Source organism: Hemitrygon akajei, unplaced genomic scaffold (genome assembly GCF_048418815.1).
Source record: "Hemitrygon akajei unplaced genomic scaffold, sHemAka1.3 Scf000057, whole genome shotgun sequence".
Lineage (NCBI taxonomy): Eukaryota > Metazoa > Chordata > Chondrichthyes > Myliobatiformes > Dasyatidae > Hemitrygon > Hemitrygon akajei.
In genome coordinates, this window is record NW_027331943.1 from 2,618,999 (window position 1) to 2,644,900 (window position 25,902).

The 25,902-nt window shown below is 44.5% G+C and overlaps 1 protein-coding gene across 1 annotated transcript in view; it reads right to left on the minus strand.

The window, feature by feature from the left end:
* Nucleotides 1-25,902, minus strand: part of LOC140721546 (NACHT, LRR and PYD domains-containing protein 3-like) — an 817,640-nt gene that overhangs the window by 771,270 nt on the left and 20,468 nt on the right. Inside the window, exons 3-6 of the mRNA XM_073036371.1 lie at nucleotides 25,048-25,107; nucleotides 9,413-9,594; nucleotides 7,650-7,746; nucleotides 5,256-5,422 (exon numbers count right to left, since the gene is read on the minus strand). Coding sequence (XP_072892472.1) covers nucleotides 5,256-5,422; nucleotides 7,650-7,659 — 177 coding nt within the window. The 5' untranslated portion in view covers nucleotides 7,660-7,746; nucleotides 9,413-9,594; nucleotides 25,048-25,107. The remainder of the gene's footprint in view (nucleotides 1-5,255; nucleotides 5,423-7,649; nucleotides 7,747-9,412; nucleotides 9,595-25,047; nucleotides 25,108-25,902) is intronic.

Consider the following 25,902-nt stretch of genomic DNA (forward strand, 5'->3'; position numbering starts at 1 on the left):
TGTGAGTGAGCCGGAGATAGAGTGGGGAGTTGAGGCTTTGTATCAGGGAGGGTTCAGTTAGGAGAGGCGGAGACTTTAGGTAGATTTTGGGTGACCATCAGGAGGAGGTCAGGGGGAGGGGAACAGGCAGCCACTGCAGGAAACTCCTCTGTAACAGGTATACAGCTTTCTGTTTCGGGGTATTGCCTAGCAGAGGAAAACCACGGTGATTATGCCTCGGGCTCTGAGTGTGGCTTTGTGGCTCAGAAAAGGTGAGAAGAGGTGAGCTGTACTGACGGGGAATTTAATGGTTAGGAGAACAGACAAGTGATTCTATTTATGAGAACAAGATGTCTGGATGGTGTGTTGCCAAGGTCAGGGATATCTTGCATCGAGTCTGAAACTTTCTTAAGGACAGGATGAGCTGCCAGAGGTCGTGGTTCACGTCGGTACCAATGACAAGAGTAGGAATTGTGATGAGGTCCTGCAAAGTGATTTCACGGGGTTCGGGCTAAGTTACAAGGGCAGGTACTCTAGTGCTATGTTCTCAGGATTGCTACCCATAAAACGTGTGAGTGAGGCCTGAAGTAGGACGATAATGCAGTCTAACGTGTGGCTGATGAGATGGTGCATTACGGAGGGCTTCAGATGTTGGGATGATTGAGCTCTCTTCCAAGGAAGATGGGACCTGGAGACACGTGATCGTTTTGTACCCAAACTAGTGGGGTACTGATACCCTTGCAGAAAGGGCTGTTAGCGCGGCGTAGGGATGGGGGAGGTGTTAAACTAGAGTTTCAGGAGGATGAAGAACCAGAGTCGATAATGGATGACTGTGTGGGAAATACATTGTTAAGCTGACATACAGAGTCAGGACACTAAACATTCTGAAGCTAATGTTCTGAGTTGCGTATTATGTCAATGCAAGGATTGTTATTGGAAAGGCCGATGAGCCTAGAGCATCGGTCAGCACATTGAATTACAGCATAGTAACCATTGATGTGATTTGGTAGGAAGAGGTGCAGGACTGGCCATTCAGCATTCGAGCGTTCCATTGCATTAGAACTGATTCAATCGAGCGGGAGGAATTAAAGAAGGAGGTGGCATAACTGTCAGGAAAAATGTCCGTGCATTGCTGGAGGTCTCCTCTACTGAGACTGCATGGGTGAAACTGATCAACAAATGGTTGGGATTATATTATAGCGCACCCAACAGTCAATGGATTTAGAGGATCACCTTTGTAGAGAGATCACAAACAGTTGCAAGAAAAAGAAGGTTATGATGATAGATAATTTTAACTTCCCATTTATCGACTGGGACAACCATATTGTGAAGGGCTGGATGCAACAGTGCTGGTCAAATAAGTTCAAGGAAGTTTTTATAATTAATATATTGAGGTCATAACTATGACAGTGCATACTGGAATTCTATTAGGGAACAAAACAGATGACAGACGTGTGCAGGTAAACACTTTGGATCTATTACCATTAGTTTAAACATCATTATGGAACAAGCTAGGTCTGGTCTTTGGGTTAAGAATCTAAATTGAAGAAAGGCCAATTTTAATGGTATCAGAAAGGATCTGGCGAAAGTGGATTGGGACCAGTTGTTTCCAAGTACAGATAGATCTGGTGATCACAATACCATTAGTTTAAAGATCTTTTATGGAAAGGGATAGGTCTTGTCCTCAGGTTAATATTCTAAATTGGAGAAAGGCCAATTTTAATGGTATCAGAAAGGATCTGATGAAAGTGGATTGGACAGGTTGTTTTCTGGTACAGATGTGCTTGCTAAGTGTGTGGCCTCCAAAACTGAGAATTTGAGAGTACAGAGTTCGAATGCATAAATGACCACAAGCACAGAGTTCGAATGCATAAATGACCACAAGTACAGAGTTTGAATGTTCATGATGGAATAAAAGGCAAGGGTAAGATATTTAGGGAACCTTAGGTTTTGAGATATATTCAGACCCTAAGCACATAGCAAGTACAGACTCGAAGGATCAAATGAGGTACTTAATGAATACAGGAAATGCAAGAATTAGTAAAGGAGGAAATCGGGAGGGCTGAAGTATGGCATGAGTTTGCTCTAACGGTCAAGGGAAAAGAGAACCCCGAACCCTTCATCAAATATATTTAGAACAAAAGTATATCAATGGACAATATTGGTCCTCTTGAAGTTCAGAGTAGGACTTTATGCATGAAGCTGAAAATGGTGGGGGGGATTTAAATTGATTTTTTTTTGCATTCATATTTACTCAGGAGATATACAGATTCTTTAAAATGAAGCAAAGCAGCAATGAAATCATGGACTCTATACAGATTATAGAGGAGGTATTTGCTGTCCTGAAGCAGATTAGTGTGGATAAATCCATAGGACTTTCCTTCGTACCTCGTTTGAGGCTAGTTCAGAGATTTCAGGTGCTCCAGCAAAGGTATTTAAGAGTATTTAAAGGTATTTAAAAAGTCAGATGCGGATGTATTGGAGGGTTCTGCTGTTTGAATAAGGCTGTAAGAATAAGGCAGGGAATTATAGGCTGGTGAGCCTGCACCCGTGGTGGTAAAGTTATTTGTCAGGTATTCTAAGGGACCGAATATGAGTATTTGGATGGCCAAGGATTAATTACGGATAGTCAGCACTTATTTGTGCCCTGTAGATCCCGTCTAACCAATCTTATAGCTTCTCGAGGAAGTTACCAAGCAAATAATGAAAACAAGTCAGTGAATGATATCTACATGGATTTCAGCAAGGCCTTTGAGAAGATCCCTCATGAAATCTTGGTGAATAAGATTAAGTTGCTTGGCAGTCATGACATGGTAGTAATTTAGTTTAGATATTGGATTCGCGTGGGAAGCTAAGAGTGGCAGTAGAGGTTTGCTTCTCTGACTGGAGGTCTATGACTAGTGGTGTGCGGCAGATATCTGTACTGGGTCTGGTGGTGTCTGTCATATATATCAACGCTCTGGATGATAATGTGGTAAACTGGGTCAGCAAATCTGTGGACAACACCAAGGTAGTGACAGCGAAGAAGGTTATCAGAGCTTGCAGCGGGACATGGAACAGCTAGAAAAAGGCAGAATGGAGATTGGGAGATAGAATTGATGAAGGCTCGTGAGAGATGTTGCACTTTTTGAGGACAAACCACGATGCCACTAAGACATTGAGTGGTAGGACATTGAGCAGTGCGCTTAAACTAAGGTATCAGGGAATACAGATCAGACATTTCTTGAAATTGTTGTCGAAGGTAGATGGCGGTGTAAAGTTTTTAGGACATGGGCCTTCATAAGTCAAAATATTGAATACAGAAGTTGGGATATTGTGTCGAAATTGATGTTGCAGAGGCTAATTTGAAGCAACGTGTGTACCTATCTCTCGGAAGGATATCAATAAGATTGAACGAGTATAGAAAAAAATACAGATTGTTGCCAGGACTTGAGGACATGAGATATAGAGAAAGTGTAAATAGGTTAGGACATTATTCCATAGAGTGTAGGAGGACCAAGCGAGATGTGATAGAGCTATACAAGTTTATAAACGGTATAGAGAGAGTTAGTGTGAAAAGGCATTTACTACTGAGGTTGGGTACGACTGGAATTAGAAGTCATGGGGTAATGATGACTGGTGAACAATAGACAATAGACAGCAGGTGCAGGAGTAGGCCATTCAGCCCTTCTAGTCTTTACTGCCATTCACTGTGATCATGGCTGATCATACACAATCAGTACCCCGTTCCTGCCCTCTCCTCATATCCCTTGACCTCGCTATCTATAAGAGCTCTATCTAACTCTCTCTTGAATGCATCCAGAGACTTGGCCTCCACTGCCTTCTGGGGCAGAGCATTCCACATATCCACCACTCTCTGGGTGAAAACGTTTTTCCGCATCTCAGTTCTAAATGGCCTACCCATTATTCTTAAACTGTGGCCCCTTATTCTTAAACTGTCAAAGGCAATATGAGGAGGAATCATCATGTACAAACAAGCTGGATGAACTCAGCAGGTCGGGCAGCATCCGTTGAAATGAGCAGTCAACATTTCGGGCCGAATCCTGACTGCATCTGCAGTGTACTTCGTGTTTAATATGAGGGGAACCTGTTCACTCAGAGGTTGCTGAGAGTGTGGAACGTGCTGCTATTGGAATTAGTCAATGTACATTCGATTTGAACATTTAAGATCAATTTGGATGAGTTCATTCAATGGGGGAGTTATGGACGTCTCCAGTCCGGGTGCAGATCAATGGGACTAAGCAGATAATAGGTTGGTGTGGACTAGATGGGCAGAAGAGCCTGTTGCTGCACTGTAGAATTTGATGACTATGGCTAGGTCAAACTATGACAGGGTCACTGTTGATTTTCCCTGGGTTAATTGCTGGTGAACCACAGCAGGATTACACTTCACTGCCAGGCTCCATGAGGGTCCAGTGTCAGCCTACAGCTGGGAACTGGCGGTGAGGAGCAGACAGCAATTCCACGACTATTGTGCATGCATGAGAGACCAAAGTCAACTGGTAGCAATGCTTAGAAGGAAATTTGGAGTGAGACTGTCAGCTGCCTCATGGGGTATTTGTGTTTCCTTGCTACAATTCAGTCTCGGTGGCAACAGGTGAGTGTGCCCAGGAGCATGAAGACCACTGTAAATGTATCTCCCTGTTGGAATATTTTCAATGACACTAATGTTGAAACTCTCAGTGTTAACATTATCTGCTGCAGTCATTAGAAACTCCAAATAGAACAATCACGTGCAACAGACAGTACCTTAACCATGAGGCATAATGAGATACTCGATCAAATGAAAGAACATCAGTAGTTCAAAGGAAAGACAATAGTCAAGTGTTGTCTGTTCACGTGATGCAGAGGGGTCCCATGACGGGTGAAGGGAGACCACAGAAATGCGTGGAGAAAGACAAAACAGATAATATGAATTATGGGACCCCAGAAGCTTCAAGACAGCTCTGTTCAATGGCCAGTGAGGTCAAACATTGGAAACAAGGTAAAAAGATGAACAGAGTAATACTAAAATTATTCACTGTCCATTGGTAGTACCCATAACATGTCCTATCACTAAAGTCGGTAGTCAATGTCTGACTGTATCGTAACACTAATAATTAATGCGCTCACACAACTGGAGATAATCCTGCCAGAGCTTGTCTCTGCTGAATAAACTCTCAGCGAGAGAGAATAGCTGTTTTGTTGACCCACACATACCTGTTTCTTTACATTTTTTTTAAATTCTGTGAATGCTTTAGAAGGATCTACACTCAGTCTGTGTCCCTTCCACTTACGTGATACTCCAGCCCAGTGAAGTGATCCTCGCCTGTTAACATGAGGCCGAGACCCTCCACACCCTCCTCAATCGCCTGCTCCAGCCGCTCCATGTAGAATCTCGTCAACCGGAACAGTTGGTGATCATCACAATGTGACAGGAAGGTGGAGATAGCGGAATTCAGATCTGTAAACAGGGATAGAACATGGAACAGTACAGCACAGGAATAGACCCTTCGTGACACCATGCCTGTGTCAACCATGATGTCAAGGTGAAACAATCCTATCTACATGCTCATGGTCTATATACCTCCAGTTCCTGCCTGTCCATTTGTCCATTTAAATGTCTCTTCAAGGCTGCAATCGTATCTGATACAATCTCGTCTTTGGCAGCGCGTTCCCGGCACTGATCTCTCTCAGTGGAAAGCCTACATCTTAACTCTCCTTTGTTCAATCCGCCCTCTCACATGAGTACATGCCCTCTAGATTTAACATTTCCACACCAAGTCACTGAGCGTCAATGCAATCCAAGCCTTTCCCCTTACACACGATACTCTGTAATCCATACAACACGGCTCTACACCAGATCCAGAGACACAACATTATTCTGTAATGTGTAAACCAGAACTGCACGCAAACCACAATTGTGCCCTGATCAAAGTTTCCTACAGCGACACTATGGCTTTCCCACATATATGCTCAACATTCGACCAATACCGAAGATCGATTTTACGATCCATCTACATGTGTTGCCTCTTTCACGGAAATATGCACTTGTACCCTAAATCCCTCGATATCAATTCTCCTCAGGGTCTTGTGCCTTACGGTCTTGAACCTTCCTCTTATATTTGGCTTTTCAATGTGCATCTCCTCACACTTTGCCACATTACAGTCCACCTGCCGTTTCTCTGCTATAACCGGTCAATATTGTACTGCATCATTTGCCAAACATTACTAACTTCCACAACTCCACCGAGTGCTGCAAAATACCTGCCTCCTGCAACCTAGGCGTGACTACCTCGCTGCAGTTCCTGTCACGTCCTCGTCATCCAGTATGGGTCAAAGGTCATTGTCAATACGTTCAGCCAGGAGCTGCTGCTAATGCAGATATATTTATCTGGGAACCTGGAGTTCTCCCGGAATTCCGGTGTCCCACATACTGCGCACATACTGCCCCGGAGCCATATGGGCTACACCACCGAACACTAATAGGCGAGGAATGAACAAGTCGGAACAAAAAGAGAGGAACTTAGCAGGTAGTTTACCTCGCCCAAGTCTGATCTTGCCTAAGCCTGATGAGCTAAAACCACTCGCGCGTTCAAAAGAATAGCCACTGCGCCTGTGTTATTTTATTTGCCCTTTCTAATGAACCCCTCTTGGTGATTGCTCACAACCCAGCTCCGAAAAACAGCAACAAAGCTCTGTTTTTTAAATCTTGATTCCGGGCCTGACTGAAAAACTGGTCCTATTTATGCTGCCCTCCCGTGATTGGTTACAGTCCAACTCATCAGTCCTGTAAGTGAACCTCCGACTCCCTTGACCATGCCTTCTTGGTCCTTACGACAGGCGCCGTGCTCTTTTTCTCTGCCTGTCTGCTGGGAGTAAATGTACGGCCGTGTCGATGCACTGCATGAGAACTGACCATCGTCAGTCAATTCTGATAAAGGGTATCTACCCAAAGCGTAGACTGTTTATTCACTTCCACGGATGCTGCCTGACCTACTGAGTTTTGTGTTTGTGGTTCTCTGGGTTTCCTGCATGTGCAGACCTCATGTTCATCAGTGCATTAAAACGTTATAGCAAAGCTTAAATCTATAACCATTATGTATCTATAATGAACCACTCCAACCATTGGAAATATTTTCCAACTTGTCCATAGAAAATAGACTATAGGAAGCTCCCCACATCTCCACTGCGCAACAGCCCCAAAAGTTTGCGGGCAATTGCCCTTCCAAAATTTGAACTGTACTCATAATCGCTCAATCCCACAACTCTTGCTCCACCAATCTGGTGCTAGATTTCATAGATGAAAGTTGGAAGAGTCTTCCACATCAGGGCCTGTATGGTAGTGAAACAGACCCTGACTATTCCCTGGACTGTCACATCACTCACAAGACTGCTGTCACATTCCTGTCTGTGTTTCACTCACGAACACCTGATTAAGGACAACCTGTTCCTTTCACTCAAGTGAAGCTTTGCATGGTGAACGCAGTGATTTGACCAGTCCCGGTGTCAGGCCCATGCCCTGGGACTGCTGGATTGATCTATAACTCAAGTCTGTTTTACCACTGGTATCCATGACCACGTTTGATTAAAACTTTCTGCGCGCCTGCATAAATTTCTTCATTTGAAATATTGTACACCATGTGGAGCAGTTTAATTAAAACGATTATAATGACTAATTGTAATCATACCTGTGTCCATTCTGATTGTGACTGACGATTGTTGAACGTCGCCTTCTGGTTTAAACTTTGGTCCCGGTGCAGGAAAGCTCCACCTACTGGTGATGCACTGAACAACACAGAAGGAGACAATGAGTCAGAGAGAGTATGAATTTGTAAATAAGAGAGTATATCGGTCCCCCGTATCAGAGCAGTAGTTGGCTTAGGGATTAAACATTTCCCGTTAACATCAACGTCCATACCATTCGGTATGTCTGTCCAGAAGTGCTTCCTACTGATAGAATCACAGAGCAATACAGCATGGACATAAACCTTTCAGTCTGACGAAATCATGCCGATCACAGTGCCTACTGAGATGGTCCCAATTTCCTGTGATGGGTCCATATCACTCCAGGTCCCTTCACTCCATCCACCAATCACAACTGTCCCGTAAATGATAATATTGTACCTGCCTCATCCACTGCAAATAATCACCAACCTCTGCATGAAATCATTGCTGCTCATATCTCATTTAAAAGTTCCCCTCACTTACAAAATCAATTTCCATAGTACTGGTCTCCCCTGCCCTCAGGAAAAGACTTAGCACTGACCTTATCTCTGACTCTCATAGTTGTAAACTTTTCTGTAAAGTCACTGTTCATTCTTGGGCCTTTAGTCTTGGCAACATCATCGGAAATCTTCTCTAAACTTTAATCACAACGTTTCTGTAACAGCGCAACAAACTCTGCAGTGGGACTCCAAGCACAGCCTCAACTCCACGTGATGTCGCAACGCCTGTACTGTATATCCAGACTGATAACGGCCGGTGAGAAAAAATCTTTAAACCCGCCCTGTACTCATAGGGCCCTGTGCTCCATTACTCTATCTACCTCCCTACCACTCATAAATCAAGTCCTACGTTGGTTTCATTTCCAAAACTTTCAAAACGTATTTTGGTAAAATTTGAATATCTGTGTTTGCAATCGCAAATACAGGGACAATAGGATGAAACACCATAATACCGGACAACATGTTATGTGTCCTTACTTTGGGCTGCGGGGACAATTCCCGTCCAATCAGCTCTGATCAGTCTCTATCCTGATTCTGACTGTAAGAAAACAAATTCTAGTAAAGATCAGTTCACATTGTCATGACATCTACTTACACCCTGCCCAGTATCATCTCTCTACCTGATCCCTGACACGGGAATGTTCCAAATAAAGGTTAATTTTAAGTAGGACAGAAACAATTGAAACACTGAATTTAAAACATGCAAAATAACATGAATTGAGCATGAACTGATTTTAGAAAGTTAGGAAACTCCCAACAAAGGTTACCATTTGAAGAATATATAGCAGTCTCAATGTACCGAGACGCTTTCACCAGAGAACAGAGAACCATACAGCACATAATCATCCGTTTGGTGATATTAGGTAAGTGTAAGTAAATCAATGCAGCTTGCAACAGTCAGAGGAGTCAATGACATGTTGCTGCAGTTCGTAGTAATTCTATAATTTCCGCAATTGCACGTCGTGACGTAACACAGCCAATCATCAGAACTGACCGAAAGCTACTTCAGAAGATGCAAGACCTTGAAATGAGCAAATACTGTGAAGGATTCTCAGTGGCTTTGAAGAGCCACGCTGCTAACAACAGACCACCAGACCAGGAGTGATAGCGGCTGGGTCTGACAGAGGCATAACTGGCACTTCTAGGCATATTCAGTCTGATTCCAAATATTCCCTATCTTTATTTGTGACGTCTAAAGGACCAGTGTTTGAGTAAATGAGACTCACCAAACTTTCTCCTGGCTGAATCAATGGAATCTCTGAGTCAGAAGGCTTTAACTCCAGTTGGTGCTCTCAGTCCTCGGGCTGGGTCACTTGTTGTTGTTGTTGTTGTTGTAACATCGTCTTCAGTAGTGGCCTACTTCCATTTGTGAGTTGTTCTTCCAATAAATGTCTCACCGCAGGTCTAACTTTAACCGGAGAGATAATGAAGCACGTTAACAATACAAAGGAGAACAAAACATTTCTGCTCAATGTCCCTGAAAAACATAGACTCACCGAAATTTAAACATCGAAGACAAATATAATGATCTCAGTCAACAAAGCAGTAATTAACCCTCACACGTCACAAAAGCTGATATGGGATACAGAGGAGTCATTGTGTGGACCTAAGATATAGGATAGAGGTCATTCGATACATCTGATCTGCTCTACCATTCAATAACTGTTGATGATCCCCACCCACACGCTCTGTTTCATTCTGCTTTCCTCCCGTAACACTCAAGCTGCTTAGCAGTCATGACTGTATCGAACTTTGCCATAACTGTACCCAAATACACCCTGCATCACATGTATGATAACAAATTCCACGGATCAACCAAGCTTTGGCTGAGGAAAATAAAAACAGTTTTAAAGGAATGCTTATTTATTCTCTGCCATTCTGTAGGACAGATGGAAACACCCTCTTCACGTTTACAGCATCCAGGCTTCTCAGCATTCTCGAGGTAATCTGCAGATGCTGTAAATTCAAACAACAACACACACGAAATGCTGCTGGACACACAAAATGCTGGTGGAACACTACAGGCCAGGCAGCATCTATAGGGAGAAGCGCTGTTGACGTTTCGGGTCGAGACCCTTCGTCAGGGTCAGGGTCCTGATGAAGGGTCTCGGCCCGAAACATCGACAGCGCTTCTCCCTATAGATGCTGCCTGGCCTGCTGTGTTCCACCAGCATTTTGTGTGTGTTGTTGTTCTCAGCATTCTGTAGGTTTGAAACATTCTAGAGCAAGGAACGACTCCACGTTTGGCCGATTTCAGCGCGCGGCCAAATTGAAAGAGTCGTGATGTCGGTGTGGGAGGCGAAGGACTGCCCGGTTCAGCTCATTGCTCTGCGAGGTTTACTCATCTCAGCGGTGAACCGAAGCGGCTGCTCTGATGACCGGCGTCTTGGCACACTTTCCTGAACATCGCTTTTGAATGCAATTTGCTTATTTTTATTCTATGCACAATTTGTGCCCTACACACTGGGTGTTTGACGGTCATCCTTTTTTAATGGCTTCTATGAGTTTCTTTGTTTTGTGGTTTCCTGTAAAATGACCAATCTCAAGGCTATATATAGGATATACATTTTTTAAATAAATATACTTTGAACTTAGATAAGTACTGAATGCATTCCGGAAAAATGTTCTGTTTTCTTTAATGTTCTACTGCTTAAAAAAAAGAGAAAAAAACGAGATTTTGGGCACTTTCTATTTCTAGGAGATTGAATCCACTGCAGGGTGAATCTAAAAAAATGAAAGTGGATTTACTAAAAATCGTCCAGCCGGTAAGGAACTGTAAATTAATTGGAGAGCTGTAAATTAATCGATTCGGGATAACGAACTTTTGTCAGAATGGCTTCAAGCATTTTCAGTTTTTACTGCAGATCTCAAGCATCTCGAGTTTCTGCCTGACAGACACGTGACGGTGAGGGGGAATTTCCAAACACAGTTTGAACGCTGAACCCCTGTGTCCAATCCTATTCTTGCAAACACGGATCAACCCATACAATCAGAGTTTCTCTCTCTGTGAGGGTTGGAATGGGAATTCATTCTCTCCTCAGATTAGTAATCATTGCCTCCAAGGAAATCTCGGAAACAAACACCTCTCAGAACAAATGCAGCACTTGTTCAACACATCATAAACCTGGGAGGCCTGATCACTGGGTTCACATTATTTGGGTCGAAAACTGTGATATCACAGGACACAACCTCATAGGAACACAGCTGAATCTGTCACATACCCATCCCAAAATCCTTACACATCATCCCCAAGTCTCACACTGAGTGGTGTAGTCATTAATTTGCCCCAACCAATGTCCAGCCACCAGAGACTTCTGCTTCATTGCGGAAGGAGGAATATCGAGCCCAATCTGTAGAAGTTCATGCATGAGACAAATCCCAGTCTCTGATAGCTCCATATTCCCGAAGTCCCCATCCCAGCATTATGGACCAAGCACCAACTCTTCCTGAAATCATTGCTGCCACTAACATGCTGCAGTGTCTCGGCCATTCAGAGTTCAAAAGCTAACACCCCGACATCATCCTATGGCAGGATGGCAACCGGATGATCGTATGACTGGAACAGAGATCGGACTGGGTAACTTGGGTTTGAGTCACATATCACATCGTCTTCAGCAGCAAAACTGAACACATTTTGTTAAATGACATATTACCCGACACAATTGGCAATCACATTTCCAGCAAGATATAAGTAATAACACCAGCACTTGGAAATCCCCTCCAAGTCACTCAACATCCTGACTGGGAAACATACCGCCAGTACTTCATTGTCGCTGGGTCAAAATCATTGAATTCCCTTCCTAACAGCACCGTGATTGTTTCTGCACCTCAGGGAGTACAGCTATTCAAGAACACAAAAATACAACTGCAGATGCTGTGGATCAAATACGCACACAACGCTGGAAGAACTCAGCAGGTCAGGCAGCAGCCGTGAGAAAAGAGTAGCCAACGTTTCGGGTGAGACCCTTCATCAGGAATGGGGGGGAAGAGAGGGCCGAAGCCCAGTAATAGAGATAGGGGAGGGGGAGGGGCTAGAGGCGCCAGGTGGAGAACCAATCAGAGGAAGGATAAAGGGGGGAGTGGATAAGCATGAAAGAACTGTAGAGATAAAGAAGCAGAAAGTTGAAAGGGGAGAGAGGCAGAGAGGGACCTGGGCTAGGGGAAGGGGGAGGGGGAGGGAATTACCTGAAATTGGAGATTTCAATGTTCATACCACCAGGCTGGAGGCTACCCAGACGGTAGATGAGGTGTTGCTCCTCCAACCTGAATTTGGCCTCATCATGGCAGTAGAGGAGGCCATGTATGGACATATCTGGATGGGAATGAGAGGCAGTGTTGAAGTGGGTGGAAACCGGGAGGTCCTGTCTATTGTGACGGACGGAGCATAGGTGCTCGACGAGGCAGCTCATCGCCACTTTCTCCAGGGTAACTAGGGATGGGTAATAAATGTTGGCTGAGCAGGAGACACCCACATACTGTAAATGAATAAATAAAAATAATGTTTTTAATATAACATTGAAATTAAAGTGCTGGGAGCTTGGTACATCAGGTTGGATCTGTGGAAACACTAGAAGACTCAGGATCGGAACTGAGACTGCCTAATCTGCTGAAAGTTTAATTGCGAAATTTGTCCCAGCAATCACCTTTGCTCATACCTATAATGGGAGAGCTAATGCGCCACAGGGTTCTTAAAGATGTAGTTCAAGAGATTTGGGTGTGTGTGTGTGTGTGTGTGTGTGTGTGTGTGTGTGTGTGTGTGTGTGTGTGTGTGTGTGTGTGTGTGTGTGTGTGTGTGTGTGTGTGTGTGTGTGTGTGTGTGTGTGTGTGTGTGTGTGTGTGTGTGTGTGTGTGTGTGTGTGTGTGTGTGTTTGTAATATGCATTTATGAATATTTAGAATGGAAATTGAATAAAAGTCATATGTTTTGATATTAATTATTAATTGAAGGATATGATAAAACAGTAGAAAAAAGAAAAAAATCAGTTTTCGTAAACTTTTTTCCAGCTGAGTTCAATTCCATATGCGCTGCAACAAAGGCTCTGTGTGCGGGAACATTGTATTTACAATGCAGTTGCATGTAAACGACAACCTGTTGTTGGAAAAAGGGAAATCAGCAATAATCAGGTCCAGATCTCGTCCGTGTTTATATTCGAGATGGGTGAGAGGTTGTCTAAATGGGAAATGCACTAGATGTACAACAGTTCATGAATGAGAATCTGTTAAACATGTGGCTACAACACATACAATAGTGTTTAGTTGTTGTTCAGGCCAAACATCCGAATAGGGAATCAAGGTGATGTAAATGACGTGGAATGAACGCTGCTGCCAGACAGGGTGCGATGAGTATTACGGAATAGACAATAGGTGCAGAAGTAGACCATTCGGCCCTTCGAGCCTGCACCGCCATTTTGAGATCATGGCTGATCAATTACTATCAATACCCTGTTTTTGCCTAGTCCCCATATCCCTTGATTTCCCTATCCATAAGATACCTATCTAGCTCCTTCTTGAAAGCATCCAGAGACTTGGCCTCCACTACCATCCGAGGAAGTGCATTCCAGACCCCCACAACTCTCTGGGAGAAGAAGTTTTTCCTTAACTCTGTCCTAAATGACCTACCCCTTATTCTCAAACCATGCCCTCTGTAACTGGACTCTCCCAGCATCTGGAACATATTTCCTGCCTCTATTTTGTCCAATCCCTTAATAATCTTATATGTTTCAATCAGATCCCCTCTCAATCTCCTTAATTCCAACGTGTACAAGCCCAGTCTCTCTAACCTCTCTGTGTAGGACAGTCCAGACATCCCAGGAATTAACCTCGTGAATCTGTGCTGCACTTCCTCTACAGCCAGGATGTCCTTCCTTAACCCTGGAGACCAAAACTGTACACAATACTCCAGGTGTGGTCTCACCAGGGCTCTGTACAAATGCAACAGGATTTCCTTGCTCTTGTACTCAATTCCCTTTGTAATAAAGGCCAACATTCCATTAGCCTTCTTCACTGCCTGCTGCACTTGCTCATTCACCTTCAGTGACTGATGAACAAGGACTCCGAGATCTCTTTGTATTTCTCCCTTACCCAACTCTACACCGTTCAGATAATAATCTGCCTTCCTGTTCTTACTCACAAAGTGGATAACCTCACACTTATTCACATTAAACGCCATCTGCCAAGTATCTGCCCACTCACCCATCCTATCCAAGTCACTCTGAATTCTCCTAACATCCTCATCACGTCACACTGCCACCCAGCTTAGTATCATCAACAAATTTGCTGATGTTAGTTTTTTATGCCTTCATCCAAATCGTTAACGTAAATGGTAAACAGCTGTGGTCCCAATACCGAGCCCTGTGGCACCCCACTAGTCACCACCTGCCATTCCAAGAAACACCCATTCACCGCTACCCTTTGCTTTCTATCTGCCAACCAGTTTTCTATCCATGTCAATGCCTTCCCCCCGATGTCCTGAGCTTTGATTTTACCCACCAATCTTCTATGTGGGACCTTATCAAATGCCTTCTGAAAATCGAGGAACACTACATCCACTGGATCTCCCCCGTCTAACTTCCTGGTTACATCCTCGAAAAGCTCCAACAGATTAGTCAAGCATGATTTACCCTAGGTAAATCCATGCTGGCTCGGCCCAATCCTATCACTGCTATCTAGATATGCCACTATTTCATCCTTAATAATGGACTCTAGCATCTTCCCCACCACCGATGTCAGGCTGACAGGTCGATAGTTCTCTGTTTTCTCCCTCCTTCCTTTTTTAAAAATTGGGATAACATTAGCCATTCTCTAATCCTCAGGAACTGATCCTGAATCTAAGGAACAATGGAAAATGATTGCCAATGCATCTGCAATTTCCAGGGCCACCTCCTTTAGTACCCTAGGGTGCAGACCATCTGGACCTGGGGATTTGTCAGCCTTCAATCCCATCAGTCTTCTCATCACCGTTTCCTTCCGAATGTCAATCTGTTTCATTTCCTCTGTTACCCTATGTCCTTGGCCCATCCATACATCTGGGAGATTGCTTGTGTCTTCCTTAGTGAATGCAGATCTAAAGTACTCATTAAATTCTTCTGCCATTTCTCTGTTTCCCATAACAAATTCACCCAATTCATTCTTCAAGGGGCCAACATTGTTCTTAACTATCTTCTTTCTCTTCACATACCTAAAAAAGCTTTTGCTATCTTCCTTTATATTCCTGGCTAGCTTGCGTTCATACCTCATTTTTTCTCCCCGTATTGTCTTTTTAGTTAAGTTCTGTTGTTCCTTAAAAACTTCCCAATCATCTGTCCTCCCACTCACCTTAGCTCTATCATATTTCCTTTTTTTAATGCTATGCAATCTCTGACTTCCTTTGTCAACCACTGTGGCCCCTTTCCCCCTTTTGAATCCTTCCTTCTCTGGGGGATGAACTGATTTTGCACATTGTGCATTATTCCCAAGAATACCTGCAATTGCTGTTCCACTGTCTTTTCTGCTAGGCTATCCGTCCAGTCAACTTTGGCCAGCTCCTCCCTCATGGCTCCATAGATTCCCCTGTTCAACTGCAACACTGACACCTCTGAGCTGCCCTTATCCTTCTCAAATTGCAGATAAAAGCTTATCATATTGTGATCACTACCTCCTAATGGCTCCTTTACTGCGAGATCGCTTATCAAATCCTGTTCATTACATAACACTAAATCCAGAAAAGTCTTGTCCCTGGTCGGCTCTCGTACAAGCTGTTCCAAGAATGCATCCAAGAAGCCGAACAACTCCTTTTATTTTCACGCAGAAATCCCTGGGTTTGCAGAGAATGGTGCGGAAGCAAACCTAAGGAGAATCCAGTGAGCGGCAGTTCTTAAGGCTTCATTAATGAGAGAGATCAGTGTGATTGGCCAGACTGAATATATCCGACAAGATGGCGGCAGGAACTCAAATAACCATGCGCTCCAACAGCGGCGTGCAGAAGAGCGTCACTGAACGCCGAACATTGGATTTGGACGGGGTACAGCCACAGTAAACCCCGAACATACACTCAGAGCCACATCATTACGTACAGCAGGTGCATAAAAAGCGGCCAATGAGTGTAGAATTCCATACATTCATCAATTGCCAGTGGGATTTATTACAGGAATTTTTATCTTAAATATCACTGCCAGATATACAGCGTCTTTGCTAAAAAAATACATAAACAAAATGAAAAACACATATTCATTAATCCACGCATTCCTAAGGACAATACTGAACTGGTAGAAACAGAAGGAATACTGCCTGGACAAGTCAGTGAAATAAAACAACAGAGCATTTCCCCGTATAGCCTCTGTTCTTACCTGGTGCTAGAACCCCGTTTGCAGCGAACCTGAGTATCTGAATTTTATGTCCCTAACAGTAAGTGATCACACCCTGAGCAATGTTCAGTTGATAACACGCTCATAAACCTGTACTTCAGTCTGTTAAGCATGTAACACCACACCCTGTTCCACAACGCTTGTGTTAAACCACACAAAAACTCCTTTTTCTTGAATATGTCTTTCTATCATGTAATCCAAAACAGAATTACTATGCCAGTGCTGATGGCAATGTTTCTCTAGACATTTTCATCTGCTCCAGAGGGGAATCACAACCCGCATCCTGGTCCCGTTCGGTTGGTGTCGTCGCTTTAATTTATTGTTCACCTCAGGAACAGTTTATTGTCAGATTAGAAACCCCATCGACAGCTAAGGGCAAAGACCGCTGTGGGTTTATTGCACAGAGACAACAGATGGAAGGGCGCTCTCCACTCTGATGAAATATTATGCATTTGGAATAATGTTCTCTTTTGATCAGCAGACATTCCCTTTCTCCAGAGTTAACTGTGCCCCCGTAGACTGGACTTGCACCGATTATAAGTTGGCCCATTTAAAAGCCATCTTTAAAAGTTGTCCGCAGTTGTAAACTTCGGGTAATGGGCAATGGGGAGCGGCTGTGGCGAGATTGCTATCTCCCAGAGATAACAACCAGTCAAAGTCGACAGCAAGATAAGGATGCCCTTCCCCTTCAGTTTATTGTTCACTTACTGGAAACAAATTGCAGGATCACAGCGCCATCACATGAAATTTAGACCATTTCCTTCGGGTGATTTTGCCTGATATCGCATTTACCTTACACATACATCAACCATTTTACATCAATGAGTGATGGAAACACTCGAAACATTAAATGCACTGGGTCTCTTATTTGTCGGAGGTTGTTGCTGGCATATTAAATTAGTAGCAGGATATTCGGCTATTTCTATTTGAAGAAATGACAAGCAGGATAGAAAGAGGTGAATACGTTGATGTTGGGTACTTGGATTTTCTAAAGGCCTGTGACAAGGTGCCACACTCGAGGCTGCTTAGCAAGCTACGAGCCCGTGGTGTTACAGGAAAGATTCCAGCATTGATAAATCAGTGCCTGATTGGAAGGAGGTCTTATGGTCTTATGGAAATGCAGCTTCCCTGGAGGTGGAGGAAAGAGGACACACCAACAGGTGGAACCAGCTGTGGGAGGACATGGTTTGTCAGGTCTGACGATGAGCTGAATGTACCATAACCTTCAGACTTAATCAGAAAACCATTCAGATGGTATTTGAAATGTCAGAAGCAGGGGAGATGTGATCGTATGAGTAGAGGACAGGGGTTGTGTCTCCATCAGACCCTCAGTAGGATGCTTCAAGTTAAAATGCACAGGGATGAAAGCACAGTGTTCGGGGTCTGATTTAATCACTGATTCTGACACAGTGAGAGAGTTAGTTTTGCTGTAAGGAAGCAACATTGATGGAAGAAGACAAAGGAACTTCATCGGTTGCCAGTTGTTTAGCTGACGTGTCTAATCTGTATGTTCCCTTGACAGAAACAGATATTCGCAGTGGCGACAAGGGGTACAGTCTAGTTTAATTCATGTTGGAGAGGGGTGTGGAGTTTTGAAATCAGTGCACTGCGGTGCCACCATCGTTAATTTAGCATGTCCGGAGTGGTGGATCACACAGCACGGAAACAGGCCTTTGGCCGGCCATACCTGTTCTGACCATCCACTCACTGTCTACACTAGTCCCATTTATCAGCACTCGGTTCATACCCGACTGTATCTCGGCAGTTTCAATGGTCATCAGGATTATTCCCTGGATCACTTCTTAAATGATGGATCAACATGAGGTACTCGCCAGTTCTCTAGGAGCCTGCTGGTGGCTAGGCAGGACACAAGGATATTGATCAAGGCCCCAGCAATCTCTTCACTTGCCTCTGTCTGCAACCTGGGGTATATTCCGTCAGGCCCTGGAGACTTATACGCCTTGATGCACTTTAAGAGACCCAACATTGTCTCCTCCTTTATTTCAAACTGCCCTTGCATACTAGTACTCTCCGCACTGATCTCCCTATCCTCCATGTCTTTCTCCTTGGTAAATACTGATGTAAGTTACTCATTAAGGACCTCACACACATTCTCGAGGGCTCTGTTTGATTCGACCTTTCTGAGCTTTACATACTTTTTCTTAATTCAGAAATTAAACTCAGTGGTAATTTTTTGAAGTGCACCTGTACACCAGCTCGTTAATACTGATCAACAAATCACGTGGCACCAGCTCAGTCACTTTAATAAAAACATGCAGAAATGGTCAAGAGGTCCAGGTGTTGTTCAGAACAAACATCAGATTGGGGAAAACTGTGAGCTCAATGACTTTAACAGTGGAATGATTGTTGATTCCAGACAGAGTAATGTGAATATTTCTGGGATTGTCACACACAACTGTCTCGATTTACAGAGAATGATGTGAAATATAAACAGACAAACATCCAGTGAGTGTCAGTGCTGGACGGGAATACTCCGTGTGTATGAGAGAGACCGGAGGAGAATGGCCAGACTGATTCAAGCTGCCAGGAAGGAGACAGGAAGTCTAATAAGCACAGGTTCCAACAGGGAAAGCGGCCAGTGAGTGAGTGGGCCAGTGAAGGGGTGGAGCTTTGAGGCTTTGACTCGAGAGGCTTCGACGAGAAGAGGCGGAGGATGAGCTTGTTCCCAGTTAGTCTTTACAATGCCTCCTGAGACAGTGATGTGCATCTCCTGTGAGATGTGGCAGTCTTGGGGGAAACTCCCCCCTCCCGCAGAGTCACATCTACTAGAAGTGCACATGGCTGGGCGATCGGAAGACCGTGTGAAGAATCTGATGCAGCAGCTGGATGACCATAAGGGAGAATGAGGCTGTCATAGATGAGAGCTACAGGGAGGTAGTCACACCTAGGCTGCCGGAAGCAGGTCGTTGGGTGATGTCAGAGGGGGAAAAGTGAAGGTGAGTAGACAGGTAGTGCAGAGCACCCCTGTAGCCATTCCCCTGAATAATAAGTTTACCGTTCTGGATGCTGTTGGCGAGGATGACCGGCCAGGTGTGAGCCATGGTGGCAGGGCCTCTGGGACTGAGTCTGACCCTGTGGTGTAGAATGGTGGGACAGAGAAGAGGAGAGCTGTCATCAGGGGAGCAGACAGGAGATTTTGTAGATGTGAGAAGGACACCCGCATGGTTTGTTGCCTCCCGGGTGCCAGGGTCTGGGATGTGTCTGACCGGGTACATGACATCCTGGTATGAGGGGGAAAATAACCAGAAGTCGTGATACATGTTGGTACCAACGACATAGGCAGGAAGAGGGATGAGGTCCTGAAGTGTGAGTTTTGGGAACTAGGCAGAAGGCTGACGAACAGGACCTCAAGAGTGGCATTCTCAGGATTGCTGCCAGTGCTACGTGATAGTGATGGTAAGAATTGGAGGAGATGGCAGTTGAATGCGTGGCTGAGGAGTTGGTGCAGGTGACAGGGTTTTAGATTTTTGGATCATTGGGATCTCTTCTTGGGAAGGTGGGACCTGTACAGATTGGATGGGTTGCACTTGAACTCGAGGGGAAGCAATATCCTTGCAGGTAGGTTTGCTAGCATGGTTCGGAAGTGTTTAAAATAGTTTGCAAAGGGGATGAGACCCGAAGGGATTGAACAGTGAATGAAGTGCACGGAGTAAAGCCAGATCCAACATATAGAGAGGCTTTGAGGAAAGAGAAGCATAATAAAGGGTGAAAAGGCAGTAAGTTAGAAGAGCTAAAGTGTGTGTACTTCAATGCAAGAAGCATCAGGAACAAAGGTGGTGAACTGAGAGCTTGGATACGTACATGGAATTATGATGTAGTGTTCATTCCAGAGACTTGGCTGGCACCAGGGCAGGAATGGATTCTCAATATTCCTGGAGTTCAGTGCTTTAAAATGGATGGGGGGGGAGGGAGGAGGGGTGGCATTACTGGTTAGGGATACTATTACAGGTATAGAAAGGGTGGGTATTCAAGCAGGATCCTCATTTGAGTCAGTATGGGTGGAAATCTGGAACAGGAAGGGAGCAGTTACTCTATTGGTGGCATTCTAAATGCCCCCTGGTAGCAGCAGAGATACTGAGTAGCAGATTGGGAGGCAGAGTTTGGAAAGGCACAAAAATATCAGGGTTGTTATCATGGGTGACTTTAACTTCCCTAATATTGGTTGGCACCTGATTAGTTCCAAAGGTTTAGATGGGGCACAGTTTGTTAAGTGTGTCCAGGATGGATTCCTGTCACAGTATTTTGACGGTCCAACTAGAAGAAATGTCATACTAGATCTAGTATTAGGCAACGAACTGGGTCAGGTCACAGATCTCTCAGCAGGTGAGCATCTGGGGGACAGTGATCACCACTCGCTGGCCTTCAGCATTATCATAGAAAAGGATAGAATCAGAGAGGACAGGAAAATTTTTAATTGGGGAAGGGCAAATTTTGAGGCTTTAAGTCTAGAACTTGCGGGTGTGAATAGGGATGATGTTTTTGCAAGTAAATGTACTATGGACATGTCGTCGATGTTTAAGGATCTCTTGCAGGATGTCAGGGATAAATTTGTCCCGGTGAGAAAGATAAAGAATTGTAGGGTAAAGGAACCATGGGTGACAAGTGAGGTGGAAAATCTAGTTAGGTGGAAGAAAGCATCATACAGCAGGTTTAGGAAGCAAGGGTCAGATGGGTCTATTGAGGAATATAAGGTAGCAAGAAAGAAGCTTAAGAAGGGGCTGAGAAGAGCAAGAAGGGGGCATGAAAAGTCCTTGGCGAGTAGGGTAAGGGAAAACACCAAGGCATTATTCAATTAAGTGAAGAACAAAAGGATGACAGGAGTGAAGGTAGGACCGATTAGAGATGAAGGTGGGAAGATGTGCCTGGAGGCTGTGGAAGTTAGTAAGGTCCTCAATGAATACTTCTCTTTGGTATTCACCAATGAGGGGGACCTTGATGACGGTGAGGACAATATGAGTGAGGTTGATGTTCTGGCGCATGTTGATATTAAGGGAGAGGAGGTATTGTATCTGTTAAAATACATTAGGATGGATAAGTCCCTGGGGCCTGATGGAATATTCCCCTGTCTGCTCCATGAGGTGAGGGAAGAGAGTGCTGAGCCTCTGGCTAGGATCTTTATGTACTCGTTGTCCACGGGAATGGTACCGGAGGATTGGAGGGAGGCGAATGTTGTCCCCTTTTTGAAAATGGTTAGTATGGATAGTCCGGGTAATTATAGACCAGTGGGCCTTACGTCTGTGGTGGGAAAACTGTTGGAAAAGATTCTTAGAGATAGGATCTAAGGGCATGTAAAGTATCATGGTCTGATCTGGGGCAGTCAGAATGGCTTTGTGAAGGGCAGATCGTGTCTAACAAACCTGATAGAGTTCTTTGAGGAGGTGACTAAGCATATAGATGAGGGTAGTGCAGTGGATGTGATCTACATGGATTTTAGTAAGGCATTTGACAAGGTTCCACACGGTAGGCTTATTCAGAAGGTCAGAAGGCATGAGATCCAGGGAAGTTTGGCCAGGTGAATTCAGAATTTGCTTGCCTGCAGAAGGCAGAGGGTCGTGCTGGAGGGAGATCATTCAGATTGGAAGGTTGTGACTAGTGGTGTCCCACAAGGATCTGTTCTAGGACCTCTACTTTTCTTGATTTTTATTAACGACCTGGGTGTGGGGGTAGAAGGGAGGATTGACAAGTCTGCAGACGACACAAAGGTTGGTGGTGTTGTAGATAGTGTAGAGGATTGTCGAAGATTGCAGAGAGACATTGATCGAATGCAGAAGTGGGCTGAGAAGTGGCAGATGGAGTTCAGCCCGGAGAAGTGTGAGGTGGTACACTTTGGAAGGACAAACTCCAAGGCAGAGTACAAAGTAAATGGCAGGATACTTGGTAGTGTGGGGGAGCAGAGGGATCTGGGGGTACATGTCCCCAGATCCCTGAAAGTTGCCTCACAGGTAGATCAGGTAGTTAAGAAAGCTTACATAAATTACATAAATAGCTTTCATAAATCAAGTGATAGAATTTAAGAGTCGCGATGTAATGATGCAGCTCTATAAAACTCTGGTTTGGCCACACTTAGAGTACTGTGTCCATTTCTGTTCGCCTCACTATAGGAAGGATTTGGAAGCATTCGAAAGGGTACAGAGGAGATTTACCAGGATGCTGCCTGGTTTAGAGAGTATGGATTATGATCAGAGATTAAGGGAGCTAGGGCTTTACTCTTTGGAGAGAAGGAGGATGAGAGGAGACATGATAGAGGTGTACAAGATATTAAGAGGAATAGATAGAGTGGATAGCCAGTGCCTCTTCCCCAGGGCACCACTGCTCAGTACGAGGACTTGGCTTTAAGGTAAGGGGTGGGAAGTTCAAGGGGGATATTAAAAGAAGATTTTTTTACTCAGAGAGTGGTTGGTGCGTGGAATGCAGTGGTGGGGCAGATACACTAGTGAAGTTTAAGAGACTAATAGACAGGTATATGGAGGAATTTAAGGTGGGGGTTTATATGGGAGGCAGGCTTTGAGGGTCAGCACAAGATTGTGGGCCGAAAGGCATGTAATGTGCTGTATAATTCTAAGTTCTATAAGTAGTGTGCAGAAGGACAAGTCAGTGAGATGTTACAGATGAGAAGCAGGATTAAGGCGCTGAGATCACAGACAGAACTGGATCGGTCACAGTAAATTCAACATGTGAATTTTATTAAATCTCCCATCAGCTTCCTCCGGCTGACAAAACACATCCAGTGAATTTAACGTTAAAGGGATTTTCATCACACAGTAAAGAGTATCTTAGAACCAAAGAACATTACTGCGCAGAAACAGGCCTTTTGGCCCTACTTGGCTGTGCTGAACCATTTTTCTGCCTAGTCCCACTGACCAGCACCTGGGCCATACCCCTCCAAACCCCTCTCATCCACATACTTGTTAAATGTCAAAAGTGATCCCGCATTCACCACTTCATCTGGCAGCTCATTTCACACTCCCACCACTCTCTGCGTGAAGAAGCCCCCCCACCCCCAATGTTCCCTTTAAACTTTCCCCCCTTCACCCCTAAACCATGTCCTCTGTTTTTTTTTCTCCCCTGGCCTCAGTGGAAAAAAACTTGCTTGCATTCACTCTATCTATACCCATCATAATTTTATACACCTCTATCAAATCAGCCCTCATTCTCCTACGCTCCAGGGAATAAAGTCCTAACCTATTCAACCTTTCTCTGTAACTCAGTTTCTCAAGTCCCAGCAATGTCCTTGTAAACCTTCTCTGCACACTTTCAACCTTATTAATATTCTTCCTGTAATTCAGTGACCAAAACTGCACACAATACTCAAATTCGGTCTCATCAATGTCTTATACAATCTCACCATTACATTCCAATTCTCTCATCTCAGATATTTGTAAAGTAAGATAGCAAGGAAACACACCAACGGGAGTAACGTAAATAGACCCATTAGAGACCCAGAGGGGTGGCAGAGAGAGGGGGGAGAGAGAGAGATAGAGTGGAGAGAGAGGGGGAGAGAGCGGGAGAGAGGGGAATAGAGGGGCAGAGGGGGAGAGGGAGAGGGAGAGGCAGGGGGGAGAGAGAGAGAGAGAGAAAGAGAGAGAGAGATGCTTTCAGTTCCTCCCAGAACAGGAACTATTTTGTCGACGTCCCTGTCAAGACGCCGCAGGATACTTGATTTCTCATCAAATATCCCAATGATTTTACCAAACTACTACGGATAAGTCACGTACATTGTTATTTTAAAACAAAACTGCAATGTATACACCACCCTGTAAACCTAGGTCATGTTGAATTCTTCTCAATCACTGAAAAAAGCCAAGATCACAGAACTTTCCTCACAGGACAACTCACATGGTGCAGATGTCTCTCTGTTAAACCTTCTTTTGATCTCCCACCTACCCACACACTTCTGACAGAAGGGAATCATCACTGCTGACGGTGATCCACAACAGGTCTCACCAACCGATTATAAAATGGAACCATCACATCTTTACACACCTTCCCGCCGCACCCCCTCCCCCGCTATAAACTGCAGTGTGAGTAGTTCTCATAATTTCGCCCTCTCCCAGCAGCTACCTACCGAAATGTCGTAAAGGGCAGACAGATAGTGTCGATCCCGCCTGTGATGGAATAAGCAAAGCGAATCCTCAGTTCCCCCAGTCAGGGATCAGTAAATCCCCGAGTGTGGGCGGATCGGCTTCCTGCTGTTGCAAGCCGTAGCCCGGGGACAGTTCCGAGATGCGGGAAGCTCGCACATCCCGAGCCTTTGCTGATGATTCAGAGCTGGGTTGAAAGTGCGGCGTTTCCGATAACACCTCCAACTACACCGGTTTCTCCCGGTGCATTCAAGTCGATGCATTCAATTAGATGAAGGGAATTATTAATTCATTTAAAAGCGATTCGCTGCAGTTCTAATATCGATCGACACAATACGTTATCAATCTCATTCAATTGTTCATAAAAGTGGGTGACTGCCTTTGTGGTGTTTATATTTCAGTAAAATGAGCTTCTTACCTTGTACAGCGGCTCCAGGTTCTGTTGCCACCCTGTCCCAGTAAGCCTGCGTTACGGGTTCTGTAAGTAATGAACACACCCTGTTTAATGTTTAGTCAGCTCCTGGTGATAATCATTAACTAAACCCCCAGCCTTATCAGCGGTTCTCTCTCTATCCTGTTCCTTAGTACTGGGTACGTTCTGTCTCCAAACAAACATCACCATGGAGATGAAATGTGATCTCATTGATTTTGAGAGTGGAATGTTTGTCGGTGCCAGAGGGTGCAGTTTTATAGACAATAGACAATAGGTGCAGGAGTAGGCCATTCGACCCTTCGAGCTAGCACTGCCATTCAATGTGATCATGGCTGATCATCCACAATCAGTACCCCGTTCCTGCCTTCTCCCCATAGCCCTTGACTCCGCAATCTTTAAGAGCTCTAACTAACTCTTTCTTGAAAGCATCCAGAGAATTGGCCTCCACTGCCTTCTGGGGCAGAGCATTCCATAGATCCACAACTCTCTGGGTGAAAAAGTTTTTCCTCAACTCTGTTCTAAATGGCCTACCCCTTATTCTTAAACTGTGGCCTCTGGTTCTGGACTCCCCCAACATCGGAAACATTTTTTCTGCCTCTAGCGTGTCCAATCCCTTAATAATCTTATATGTTTCAATCAGATCCCCTCTCATCCTTCTAAATTCCAGTGTTCCAGTGAAAATACTGTCATTCAAGTGTGAAGAAAGTTTAACTCTTTGTGGTACAGGGAAGAGCGATAAAACCAATGACGCGATGTAAAATCCATTAGCTGGGGTCTGGAAGGTCGACTGTTCTTTTCTCCATAGATGCTGCCTGGCCTGCAGAGTTCCTCCAGCATTTT